At 39.3% G+C, this 14,031-nt stretch overlaps 1 protein-coding gene across 1 annotated transcript in view; it reads right to left on the minus strand.

Moving 5' to 3' along the window:
• The window catches only part of LOC140733433 (CUB and sushi domain-containing protein 1-like), a 2,013,313-nt gene that overhangs the window by 455,493 nt on the left and 1,543,789 nt on the right, over positions 1–14,031 (minus strand). Inside the window, exon 24 of the mRNA XM_073056756.1 lies at positions 535–726. Within this exon, the coding sequence (XP_072912857.1) occupies positions 535–726 (192 nt within the window). The remainder of the gene's footprint in view (positions 1–534; positions 727–14,031) is intronic.

Consider the following 14,031-nt stretch of genomic DNA (forward strand, 5'->3'; position numbering starts at 1 on the left):
TGGGTGAGGCTAGAATTAGAGGTAATAGATTCAAGTGAGAGGTGAAATATTTAAAGGGAAACTTCTTCACTCAGCGTGGGACAAGCTGCCAGTGGAAGTGGTAGATGCGGGTTCAATTGTAACATTTGAGAGAAGTTTGGACAGGTATATGGATGGGAGGGATATAGTCCAGGTGCATATCCTTCATTATGGGAGTAAGGAGAAAACCTAGACTGGCACGGACAAGGAGGTATCTATGACTATATAACGTAGATCACACAATTGAAGCTATGAGCATTAGGGCAACTGCTTGGGTAAAACATAATATGCATGCTTGCTTTCACAGTCATAATATCCAGTGAGATTTTAGAACATACAACATAGAACACAACAGCATAGTAGAGGACCTTTGGGCCACAATGATGTGCCAACCTTTTTGTCTACTTTAAGATCAATCTAACCCTTCCCTCCTACATAGCCCTCCATTTTTCTATCATCTATCTGTCTATTCAAGAGTTAATTTAAAGTTTATTTGCTGAGTTTCAGTGATCTTACCTACACATGAAGGCAATAGGTTGTCCCATACTCTACGATTTCCACTGAGGCAGGTTAAAGTATTGCTGCCATGTAACATATATCCTGGGTTACAGCTGTACAGGACCACAGTGTCTGCAAAATGCCCTCCATCACGTAACTTGTAACCATAGTTTGGAATTCCTGGATCCTCACACTTCATCAGCTCAAAACCTGTGAAAATGAAAGTTGTAGCAACGTCCTTATGATGTACAGGACAAGGATTGGGACAATTACAAAAGACCAGACAGAATATATTAGTTTCACACCATCTGTAGCACAATGTGCCCTTAATTCACCACACTATTCTGTGACTAATAAAATCAACAGTAAAGCCATGTTTCTCATTGCTCTAAGGTCCATTTACTGCACTTGAGTTTGCAAGAACCCTTTGTATCTTGCACCATTACTAAGTCAGTTATGCTCAGAGCTCCACTGTGTTTCTCAGACTTTGTCAGTGCTACATCATTCTTGTTTGGGTAGTATATGGTGACATGTATCTACTTTTGATAATGAATTGACTTTGACTTTAAAGATTTGTCACTGCAGGGTTATTTTGAACAGCTGATATTGGGCTGAGAGGAATGGCACATAGAGTTTAATTCAGACAAGGGTGACATGCTGTATTGTGAAGAGTCAAATCAAAGTTCAAAATAAATGTTTTATCAAAGTACATACATGTCACCATATACAACCCTGAGATTCATTTTCTTGTGGCCATTCACAGTAAGTACAAAGAGACACAAAATAAATAATGAAAGACTGCATGCAGCAATGATGGTCAACCAATGTGCAAAAGGCAATAAAATATGCAAATATAAAAAAAGTAGAAAAAACAAACAAATAAATATCAAGAGCATGAGCTGTGGAGTCCTTGAGAGTGAGTCCATAAGATGTGGAAAGAGTTCAGTGTTGGGGTGAGTGAAGTTGAGTGAAGTTATCCCCTCTGGTTTAAGAGCCTTATGGTTGATGGGTAATAACTATTCCTGAACCTGGTGGTGTTGGGCTTGAGGCTCCTGTACCTTTTTCCTAATGGCAGGAGCAAGAAGAGAGCATGGCCTGGATGGTAGGGGTGTGAGATGATGGATGTTGCTTTCCTGTGACAGCAGTCCATGTAAAGAGGCTCAGTGGTGGGAGGGCTTTACCCGTGATGGTAGGACTTTCATTCTGAATGGTAGGACCCTGAGAAGTGGAGAACCTTGGAGTAAATATATTGTTTCCATCAAAGTGGAGTCACAGGGAGACAGGGTAATGAAGAAAGTTTATGTTCTGTGGGCCTTCATCAGTTTAGGCAATGAATATTGAAGCTAGAGGTCAAGGTGAAATTGTTCAGGATGCTGGTGAGGCCACACTTTAAGAAATGTATTCAGTTCTGCTTGCCTTGCTACAGGAAAGATCTCTCTCAACCTCATTATCCTGCCTTCTCCCCATAACCTTTGATGCCCTGACTAATCAGGAAACAATCAATCTCTGCTTTAAATATACCCAACAACTTGGTCTCCACAGCCATCTGTGACAATGAATTCCTCAGATTCACTACCCTCTGGCTAAAGAAATACCTCCTCACTTCTATTATAAATGGATTTCCTGAATTTCCGGTAATGCCCCCCACCTCCTTCACCATTCCACATTCCCATTTGCCTCTCTCACCTTATCTCCTTAGCTGCCCATCACCTTCCCCTGTTCTTCCTTCCACTTCCCTTCCTTCCAGGGCCTTCTGTCCTCTCCTACCAGATTCACCCTTCTTCAATCTTTTACCAGTTGATTTCCCAGCTCTTTACTTCACCCATCTTATACTGATTTTGTCTATCTCCTACTAACTTGTATTGCTTCCTCCTCTTCCCCCTTCTTACCCTGACTTCTCTTCTTTTTTCACCAGTTCTGATAAAGGGTCTCAGCCAAAAAGTTTGACTGTTCACTCTTTTCCATAGATGCTGCCCGGCCTGCTAAATTCCTCCACCATTTGGTGTGTGTTGCTTGGATTTCCTGTATTACTCTTGTTTGTGATTGAGATGACAAAATGTCTTCCCTGCCCACCAATATTAGACCCATCATCCCATTTGATTTGACATCCCCTTACTTTTACTTACTCCAATTATCTTAAAATTATGCCCCCTCATATTAGTCATTTCCACCTTGGGAAAAAGTCTCTGGATATCCAGTCAATCTATGCCATTTATCTTTAACACATCTATCAAGTCACCTCTAATCCTCTTTTGTACCAAAGAGAAAAGCCTATGCTCATTCAGCCTGTCCTCATAAATCATGCTCTTGAATCCAGGCAGCATCCTGGAAAAATCTCTGCACTCCATCTAAAGCTTCCTTTCTATAATTAGGTGACCAGAACTGATCACAGTTTTCCAAGTGTAGAAAAGGGGAGGGAGAGACAGACAGACAGAGGGAACAAAAATGTGACAGGGAAAGGGTTAGCATGAAAGAGAAAAAAGATAATAGGAATGTGAAGTGAAAGAAGGTGAAAGAGTGAGAGAGAAATTATGTGGGTGTAGGGGTATATATGGGCAAATTGGTATACCATACTATTTTAATTTTTCATTTTCATGACTCTTCCCAAATCTTTCACATTGCTTTCCTACATATAAAATTTTCCAGCGGGACTAGTGAATTTTACAAATTTAAATCTGAATCTCTCCATGTATACGTGTTCACTTTAGCCATATAAAGATTATGTTCATTCAGAATTTGGCTATATGCCTTAACATTATAGAAAAGACTAAGAACAATGACACCCATCCTGACGAAGGGTCTCGGCCCGAAACGTCGACATCGCTTCTCCCTATAGATGCTGCCTAGCCTGCTGTGTTCTACCAGCATTTTGTGTGTGTTGATACCCATTTCTAATAATCCTTTAGCTGTTCCCGTCCTCCTCTGGTGTTGGGTTCTTCAATCAGCTAGAGTACAATTTGTTTATATAGCAATCAGACATCACATTTCAACAGCACAATAGTGCAGAGCACACATCCAAAGACAGGGTAAGTAATGGGACAAGATTGCCCTGGAAACACTCTGGCTCAATTGTAATGATAGTAAGAGGGTGGCATAAATCTCCTTCACAGGCAGAGACCAGCTTCCTGCTGCTCCTCCAACCGCGAAGCAGGTGCTTTGGGAAGTAAGTACTGGGAAAGTGCTCCTACTTCTTGCACAGATAGCTGAGATGTAATAGGTTTCATCTATTCCAGCATGAAACATGGGTAAAGCACATTATCATTCAGAGATGCATCTACGTTTATAATGACTTAATCTTATCATGGAGCAGCATGATAGCATTGTGGTTAGCAGAACAGAATCAGAATCAGGTTTAATATTACTGACATATGTCTTGAAAGTTGTTATTCAGCAGCAGTACATTGTTATTCAGAATAATAAAAACATAAATTACAATAAGCAATGTTTTTTAAAAAACGTGATTAAGCAGTTCAAAAAGAGAACAAAGAAAAATTATTGAGGTAGTGCACATGGGCTCATTGTTCATTCAAAAATCTGATATTGGAGGAGAAAAAGCTGTTGTTGAAGCATTGAGTGTTGTTCTTCAGGCTCCTGTACCTCCTCCTTAATGGTAGCAATGAGAAGAAGGCATTTCTTCCATCCTTAATGGTGGACACCACCTTTTTGAGGCATCGCCTTTTGAAGATGTTCTTGATGTTGGGGAGGCTGGAACTGGTGAGTTTGTTAAATTCTGCAGCTTTTTCTGATCCTGTGCAATCGCCCCTCCAGATCAGATGGTGATGCAATCAGTTAGAATGCTTTCTGTGGCACATCAGAAACTTGTGAGAGTCTTTGGTGACATACCAAGTCTCCTTAAGTAGATGTAATCTATTTCATTAGGAGTTTGATCTAAGAGGTGTAGCACTATAAAAGCATCTCTTCAAAGATGTAATGCTATTGCAGAGCCGGCTAGAAGATCAATTTGCAATTCTTGCCACTTGTACTTTCTCCCTAGGCCTGCGTACTTTTCTCTGGGTGCTCCAATTTCCTCCCACGTTCTGAAGGTGTACAGGTTTGTAGACTAATTGGTCACATAGATGTAGTTGGGTGGTGTGTGTTCATTGGACCAGAAGGACCTGTTACCATGCTATACCTATAAATGAATTTAAAAATATAATTCTGAAAGACCCCTATACTAACCTCCAATCACTTTAAAATTATGTCCTCTTGTATTAGCCATTTCTGCCACAGGAAAAAGTTACTGGCTGCCCAGCCTGCATCAGGATCCGAAACATCGGTAATTCCTCTCCCCTCACAAATGCTGTATGACTTGTTGAGTTTCTTCAGCAGATTGTTTGCTGTTCTATGGAGAGGAATTTGCTGATACCACTTTCTTTCAGCCTAGCTGCACTTTCTGTGGTTACGCTCATTAAGGCTGATTGACTGGTCTAGCTCGGTAATTTCTTCAGAAAGCAAACAAACTCTTCAACAAACTGATTAATACTTTCACAAATTGCAAACACTTGTGCAGGCAGAAGACATTTATCCATGATCTAAAACAATGCTTTTGTAGCAAGAAGCAGAACTGATGGATCTTCAAGCAGCAAAAACAACACAAGTTAAAATGAATTCCCACCATCAGTGACAAGTTTGTAGTTCTCCCTGTGACTGCATGGGTTTCCTCCGGATGCTCCAGTTTCCACCCACATCCCAGGGACTTAAGTTAACTGGTCACATGGGTGTAAGCAACCAATGCAGGGCTGGGCCGAAAGAACCCGTTACCTTGCTGTGTCTCTAAATAAAAAAATAAAATAAATAAATAAACTTAATAAAACTACAGCAAATATATTTGGCTTCATTGTCTGTGTAGTAATGTTTTTTTTATATCTTTTAATTAATTTTAAGCAAACATAGGAGAAGCATTGATACAGAGAGTTTGAGAATACATAATTAATAGGTTAAAGTATAAATACAAATAGATGATAATCCATATATAATAACCTTCCAAACTCATAGTAATTATGAAAAAGGAGTAAATAAGAAAAAAAAACCTCCAAAAAAAACCTAACCAACATTGGCCATTGCATCATGTCAAATATACACAGCAGCATCAATAACTCCGTACCTCCATCCAAATAATTAAGGATAATAAAAGTAAGGTTTAGGAAAAGTCAGTTTAGCTCATATGAAAATGTTGAATAAATGGTCTCCAAGTTTCTTCAAATTTAATTGAAGGGTCAAAAACAACACTTCTAATTTTTTCTAAACTCAAACAAGAAATAGTTTGAGAAAACCACTGAAATATGGATGGAGGATTAATTTCTTTCCAATTCAATAGGATAGATCTTCTAGCCATTAACGTAACAAATGCAATCATCCACCGAGCTGATCGGGATAAACAACTATTATCCACCATTGGTAAACCAAAAATTGCAGTAATATGATGCAGTTGCAATTTAATATTCAGAACTTTTGAAATAATACCGAAAATACCTTTCCAATAATTTTGCAAGCAGGGACAAGACCAAAACATGTGGGTCAATGAAGCAACTTCAGAATGACATCTGTCACAGGTTGGATTAACATAAGAATAAAATCGAGCGAGTTTATCCTTAGACATGTGAGCCCTATTGTTATGATCCCAGCCCCCTCCTTCCTGAGAATCGCAAGATCGCTATTAATTCGGGTCTGGGACCCAGGAAATGAGAGAGAATCCTCAGAAATACAAAGCAACAGATTTTGACCATTGTTACTTGGAGACACCTTTGTGGAGTGCGACTCTATGCTACGTGCCCGCTATCATGGCTACATGGACACCCTCGGGCAATGTGGGGTGGGGATTGTATCACCCCCACCTTGATTGACATCTACAACTCTGCAAGTCAAGATAAAAAGGGGACTGCAGGAGGCAGTACCCTAGCGACGCACCAGAAGGAGACACCATCGCTCATCGCTCCCGTGATAACGGTAAGCTATTCGGAAGCCACGTGTGGTTCGTTTCCCCTATCCTGGGGAGCGAGTGGCTGATAACACCGAAAAGGACTTCGAACTGACAATGGGGAACCCACATTCCCGATTCAAAGATTTGAGTCCAAAAAGCTGGCAAGTTTATTTTCTCACCAAAAATCTTTCTCTCTCCAACAAGTGAAACCCAGCGGTCCCCAAACGGCTAAAAGCCTGTATGAACTGGCAAGACTTTTATATTTCCATCGGACAATATTTTTACCCCTAGATAAAACGATAGAGCCACTTCTTATTGTTGATTATTACTATACTCGCGCTTTAGATTGAGTATTGACAACTTATATTATCTGAATGTTTGTATTAACCTTACTTTTGTGCCCCTTTATAAATAAAAACGTTTAAAAATAGTACCATCAGACTTCAGCGGACCTCTCTATCTTTGCTGGTAAGTGACCCAGTTACGGGGATCGTAACACTATGTACAACCTTAAATTGTATTAAGGCATGTTTAGCACAAATAGAAGAAGAATTGACTAATTGTAAAATTTTCTCCCACTGCTCAGTAGGTATAAGACAATGAAGTTCTTTTTCCCATTCCTTCTTAATTTTTCCTGATACTTCTGGCTGTATTTTCATGATCATATTATAAATGATGGCTACTAAACCCTTCTGGCAAGGATTCAGAGCTAAAAAAAAATCCGTAATGTCCATTGGACATAATTTCAGAAAAAACTGTAACATGTTATTCAAGAAATTTCTAACTTGCAAGTATCTAAAAAAAAATTAGTTTTAGGCAAATTATATTTATTAGACAGCTGTTCAAAGGACATAAAACTATTGCCTAAAAAAAATCACAAAAACATGTTATACCTTTTGTTTTCCATAATACAAAGGCTTGATCCATAAAAGAGGGCCGAAAAAAAAAGTTAGATATAATAGGGCTTGATAAGATAAGCTTATTCAAGCCAAAGAATTTACGAAATTGAAACCATATTCGTAATGTATGTTTAACTATAGGATTGGTTATTTGTTTATTCAATTTAGATAAAGCAAAAGGAAGCGAAGATCCTAAAATAGAAAACAATGAGAAGTCTTATACAGATTAACATTCTAAATTTACCCATTGTGGGCAAGATACTATAATCGATTCTTGTGTCCAAAATATTAAATATCGAATATTAACTGCCCAATAGTAAAATCTCAGGTTGTCTGTGTAGTAATGTGGCAGAGTGATTACATACTTCATAAAATCGTTTTTATTTTTGTTCTGTTAATTATAAGTCAAGTTTTTTGAGTAGATTCTGCACGGGATGAATGATTCATTAAATCCCATGAAATAACATCTAACATCTGCAATATCAGTGCAGTTCATGAATAAATTCTTCATAAAGTCCAAAACAAAAATTCATTAAATAGGCTAAGTGTCATGAGCATCTGCCTGTCATGTTAAAATATAAATTCTCACCGATCGCAATAATTGCTCTGGTAGGATTCAACATCAGTGAAGATTTCTAAGCCATCTTTATCAAATCCACCAAATAATTACAATCCTAGGAGAAAAATTAACCCCAGATTTAACAGATGCCGGAAATCCAGAGCAATACACACAAAATGCTGGCAGAACTCAGCAGGCAGTATTAATGGAAATGAATAAACTTTTGATCTTTTGGGCTGAGATCCTTCATCAAATCCTGAAGAAGGGCCTCAGCCTGAAATGTCAACTGTTTATTTATTTCCATAGGTGCTGCCTGGCCTGCCGTGCTTGCCCAGCATTTTCTGCCTGTAACCCCAAGATTTTCATCTTTACATCATAGCGCTAAGCAGTATTGCACCCATATTGGACTGTCTCAGTACTTCGATATTTGTCCGCTGTAGCACTTACTTTTTATTCACACTTATTTTGTAAATAATACTATTCTTTTGCACTTCTGGTTAGATGCTAACTGCGTTTCATCGGCTTTGTATCTGTACTCGGCACAATGACAATAAAGTTGAATCTAATCTAATCTTTAATAGTAATTGAAACCAGGCAAAAGAAGAGCAATTTTAGGTCAGATCAGACTCATTGATTTATCATCTGTACATTGAAATGTGCAGTGGAATGCATTATTTGTACTAACAATCAACGCAGCCTCGGCATGTGCTCAGAGTAACCCGCAAGTGTTGCTGCACACTCCAATGCCAACATAGCATGCCCAAAACATCCAAGAAGAGATGCTGCTTGTTGGTCTTTGTTGGTCTTAATATTTCTGTTGGGATATTCTATTGCATTTCTTAATGTTTTTCTGTAAGTGGCTGTAAGAAAATAAATCTCTTGGTGGTGTAAGGTAACATATACGTACTTTGATAATAAAGTTTACTTTGACATTGACTCTTAAGATATGCAGACAAGGGTTGTGATCCTGTATCCCAACCCTAACTCTAATTGCTTCTCTGCCAGTTCTTGAGGTATTAGAAAATTGTCTGACATTTCATGTACAGTATTCTTTAAATTTCAAGGACTCTACAACTCATGTTCTCAGTACTACTTTGCTTATTTGTGCCTTTCCCAGCATGCAAAGTTAGCTCCAGTGGACAGGGCATGTGAGATGAACAGTGAGATCCAACAGCTAGGAAGATAATTCTGCAATGCTTTAAAAAGAATGAAGGGCGTGATAGGGCACAGAAGTCATGATCATCCACTGCAATCACTGTTGTGCTGACTACTCATATCACTGGATGCAGACTTCCAAAGTCATGAGAGTGGAACTGCCCAGTGCAACGGCTTTACCACTTCAAACACTCTCTCACTCAGGCTTCCTGTCAATACTGGATACAACAGACAACCAGCCACATTGTGACCATTGGCAAAGTTCAAAGTTACACAGCAGTTACACACCAAAGATGCTTTTTGGCCCATTTTATTCATGCTGACGAAGTTGTCCCCTCAATTTAGAGTAGCACACAAAATGATGGAGGAGGCAACATCGGTGGAGGAGAATAAAATGGATGGTCGACATTTCAGGTTGAGGCTCTTCACCTGGACTAAAAGATAGAGGGAAGGTAGCCAGTGTAAGAGATGTGGAGAGAGCTGACAGATGATGTGGAGCCTGGCGAGGAGGGGTGACGGGCATATAAGGGAGGGGAAGAGAGTGAAAATGACATCAGAAGCTGGGAGGTGATAATGGTAGGTGGAGATTACCAAGGGCTGAAGAAGATGAAATCTGATTGGATAGGACAATGGAGCATGGAATAAAGAAAGGGTGGTGTGGAAGGAACAGGTGGGAGGAGTGTGTGGGTGATGGATAGATCAAGAGGGCGCAAAGGAGAAAGAAGTGGGGAGATTGTTGATCAGTTGGATCTGAGAGAGAGTGAGAGAGAGAGAGAGAAAAGAGTGGAAAAGAGACAGAGGATGAGTGATTACCGTGAGTTTGAGAATTAAATGTTCATGTTGTCAGGTGTGAGACTACCAAGATGCAATATGATATGTTGTTCCTCTAAGCTGTGTTTAGTTCAACCTGGCAGTGAAGGAAGCTATGGACAGATATGTCAATGTGGATGTGGGAAAGGGAAATAAAATGGTTGGCAACAGCACTTGATCTAGCCTCATTTCCCAACATTTGATCATATTGTTCTATTTTCAAACTCCAAAGCTTTCTCTAATTTCAGGTCATACACAGAACATAAATCATAGAATTCAGAACATAAAATATGAAACACTACAGCACAATAATGTACTGCCCTTTAATCTACTCCGGGATCAAACTAACCCTTCCCTCCCACATGGCCCTCTATTCTTCCATCATCCATGTGCCTATCAAACAGTCTCTTAACAGTCCCTGATCTATCTGTCTGTACCACCACCCCTGGAATTGCATTCCATGCACCCAGCACTCTCTGTGTAAAAAGGCTTAATGTCCTCAGAACCAATTGGATTCCACAAAGATGAAATTACAGCAACTCACAATGAATTATTTGATGCTTTCAAAACAAATGAAAGACAAACAAAAATGCTGAAGAATAATGAACACAATAGATTCTCCAGATGCTGGAAATCTTGTGAAACACACTCAGCAGGTCAGATAGCATCTATGAAAATAAATGAATGGTCAATGTTTCAGTTGGAGGCCCTTCATCAGGACTGGAAAGGAAAGGGGGAGAAGCCAGAATAAGAAGGTGAGAGGAGTGGAAGTGGGGCAAACTACGAGGTGGTAGATGAAGCCAGGTGGTTGGGTGTGTGTGTGGGGGGGGGGGGGGGGGAATAAAGTAAGGAACTATGAGGTGATAAGTGGAAATGGTAGAGGGCTAGAGAAGAGGAGAGTGGATCATGGGAGAAAGGGAATGAGAAGGGGCACCAAAGAGAACATGATAGACAGGTGAGGAGAAGAAGTAACAGGACAGAGTGGGAAATTGAGGAAGAGGGAAGGGGGATAGGAAAAAATTACCGGAAGTTTGAGAAATTGATATCCATCTCATCAGGGGAGGCTACTTAAGCTTAATATGAGATGTTGTTTCTCCATCCTGATAGTGACCTCATCATGGCAGAAGAGGAGATCATAAACTGACGTGTCAGAACAGGAATAGCAATAGGATTAAAATGGTTGTCCACCAGGAAATTTGCTTTTGGGAGATGAAGCAGAGGTACTTGAAAAAGTAGACACCCAATCTACATCAGGTCTCATCAATGCAGAAGAACTTGCACTGGAAGCACCAGATACAGGCGATGACCCCAACAGATTCACAGGTGAAGTGTTGCTTAACCTCAAAGAACTGTTTGGGGCCGTGATTGGAGGTGAATGCGTAGGTGAATGGGCAGGTGTAGCACTTCTGGTACTTGCAGGGATAAGTGCCAAAAGGGGGATTAGTGGGGAGGAATGAATGGTCAAGGGAAAAATAATGAAAACTGACAGCTTCCAGAAACTATTCTGTGTTGGAGAACTTCTGGTATTAACTGTAAATGTTGTGGAAAGTGCTTCAGATTTCCCTTAAAACTTTCAGGTCACAACACGCATTTCCATTAAACCTCACATTCTCATTGAGATAATCCTGACTCTCTCACCTTGTAAGAGAGTGGTGTCATCTGGATCAAAGAGTATGTCTTATGAGGAAAGGTTGAGTGAGATAGGGCTTTTCTCTGTGGTGGGAAAAAGGATGAAAGGAGATCTGTGGCATTCAAGTCTGGCAACTCAGACCTGTACCAGAAAACTAGGTATGATTTGCGGAGGGCTATTTCAAGGGCGAAGAGTCAATTTTGAAAGTGATTGGAGGCAATATCAGATGCACGGCAACTCTGGCAGGGTCTACAAGACATTACTTCCTACAAAGCGAAACCCAATAGCATGAGTGGCAGCGATGCTTCACTACTAGATGAACTCAATGCCTTCTAAGCTCACTTTGAAAGGGATAATACAACTATAGCTCTGAAGATCCCTGCTGCACCTGATGACCCTGTGATCTCCATCTCAGAGGCCGATGTTTGACTGTCTTTAAAGAGAGTGAACCCTCGCAAGGCGGAAGGTCGCGATGGAGTACCTGGGAAGGCTCTGAAAACCTGTGCTGAGCTGGAAACCTGAATGTGCAGAGTCTGCACCATATTGTTTACCTGCACTGCACCTTCTCTGTACGTGTTTATCTCTGTAAGTGGAATGAGAAGATCATGACTACTTTTTAGTCTGCTCATTTCTTTGCTCTCTCAATTGCTTCTTCTTCTTCTTCTTTGTTCTTGCAACACTTAATAAAACAATCATAGGCAACAAGTTTTATGTCTCATTCTTAAATTCTGAAGAACTTCTGGACCACAGAAGAATCAGAATTCAATGAAGCCAAATGAATTTATCATTCTCTTTTGATGTACAATACACAAATTAATTATGAAATCTTTACAGAGGATGAGATTGTCGTGTGTTTAATATTTCAGTAAAATTTGAGTATTATTATAAATATATATTATGAAGAAGCCACAGGAAATTGTAAAATTAGTCTTGGGTACCAGCCTCCATAGTACCCAAGTCATCTTCAAGGAGCGATGCCTCAGAAAGGAGGTCTCCATTATTAAAGACCCTCATCACCCAGGACATGCCCTCTTCTGTTACAATCAGTAAGGAGGTACAGAAGCCTGAAAGCACACACTCTGTAATTCAGGAAAAGCTTCCTCCCCACCCCCCCACCATATAATTCCTAAATGCACATTGAACCCATAAACACGTTTTTACATTTTTATATATTAATTCTGTTTTGCACTATTTTAATCAAACTATTTAATATTCATATATATACTTACTGTAATTGATTTACTTATTCATTTTTTTCTTTCTATATTGGCATGTATTGCATTGTGCTGATGCTAAGTTAACAAATTTCATGACACATGCTGGTGATAATAACCTGATTTTGATATTGTTTGATTAAGCATTCATTGTTTGATTACATATTTCATTACTGGCTATAGGTAAAAAGCTTCCATCATTATAACATCACACCATATGTGAGAGCCTTACTAAAGGAAAAATAAGTAGGCATGTTATCCTGGGCTCCTGTGTTTTACTTTTAATTATCTACTGGAGTTGCAAAACGTAACAGTGGTGACAAGGAAGTTTTAAATTAAACATGAGATGAGAACCTATCTGTTAAAGTGAAACAAGCTTTTCTTTGGAAGGGGAGTAAGACAACTGAGTTTAAAAAAAGACTACATGGATGAAGTTTACAAGTTCATAAACACTGAACACTGGGTGATAATAATAATAAATGCATAAATAAATAGCAGAAATAGTCATCTAGATCAGAAAGATAGCATTTGAGTGCATAACAGGTAACTGGATGATATATACTGAATGAATTGAACAGAATTTTGAAGCAAATCAAATAGCTAATGAAATGTGAGTGCCAGTGTTACTGAGTGCAATTGCTGGAAAAACATACAGTTTGCTTTGAGGCTTGACTGGTCCAACCAATCTAGGTGAAATGAGTTTTGCTGATATCATGAATGTATGGTCTGAACATTTAGATTCAAAGCCATTGTTAATTGCAGAAGTGGAATCAAAAGGTAGGGTAGTCCATTTCAGTTTACATGGTGAATTGAAGAGATTATCGGAGCATTGTCAGTTCAATGATGGGCTTAATGATGCTCATCATTAGTTTGTGGAATCTCACAAAAAAAATTACAAAATGGCTCCTAATTAAAGCACAACTCACATTTACGAGAGCAGTTGAAATCACTGTATCAGTGAAAATGGCAGCCAGGGACACAAGTGAGCAGCAGTCAGGAATGAAAGAGCACTTACATACATGCTGTTGATGAAAAATCTGATAATGATGAGAGTGAAACAGGACTGAATAGCTCTGAGATTTACAATGTGAAAACTAACAATAGGCCAGCAATATGGTTTACACCAGAAGTGAACAGCAGGTTAATTAAAATGGAATTGGTCATGGGTTCAGCTGTTTCAGTCATTACACGAAATGAGTTTGAATGTCATTTCAAAGATACTGAACTGAAACCTGTAGATATCCAACTTATACTGGAGAAAAGATCACTCCTGTGGGAATGACATTTGTAACACTGGAATACAAGAACCAACAAGCCACATTGGGCTT

This window comes from Hemitrygon akajei, chromosome 9 (assembly GCF_048418815.1).
Source record: "Hemitrygon akajei chromosome 9, sHemAka1.3, whole genome shotgun sequence".
Taxonomy (NCBI): Eukaryota; Metazoa; Chordata; class Chondrichthyes; order Myliobatiformes; family Dasyatidae; genus Hemitrygon; species Hemitrygon akajei.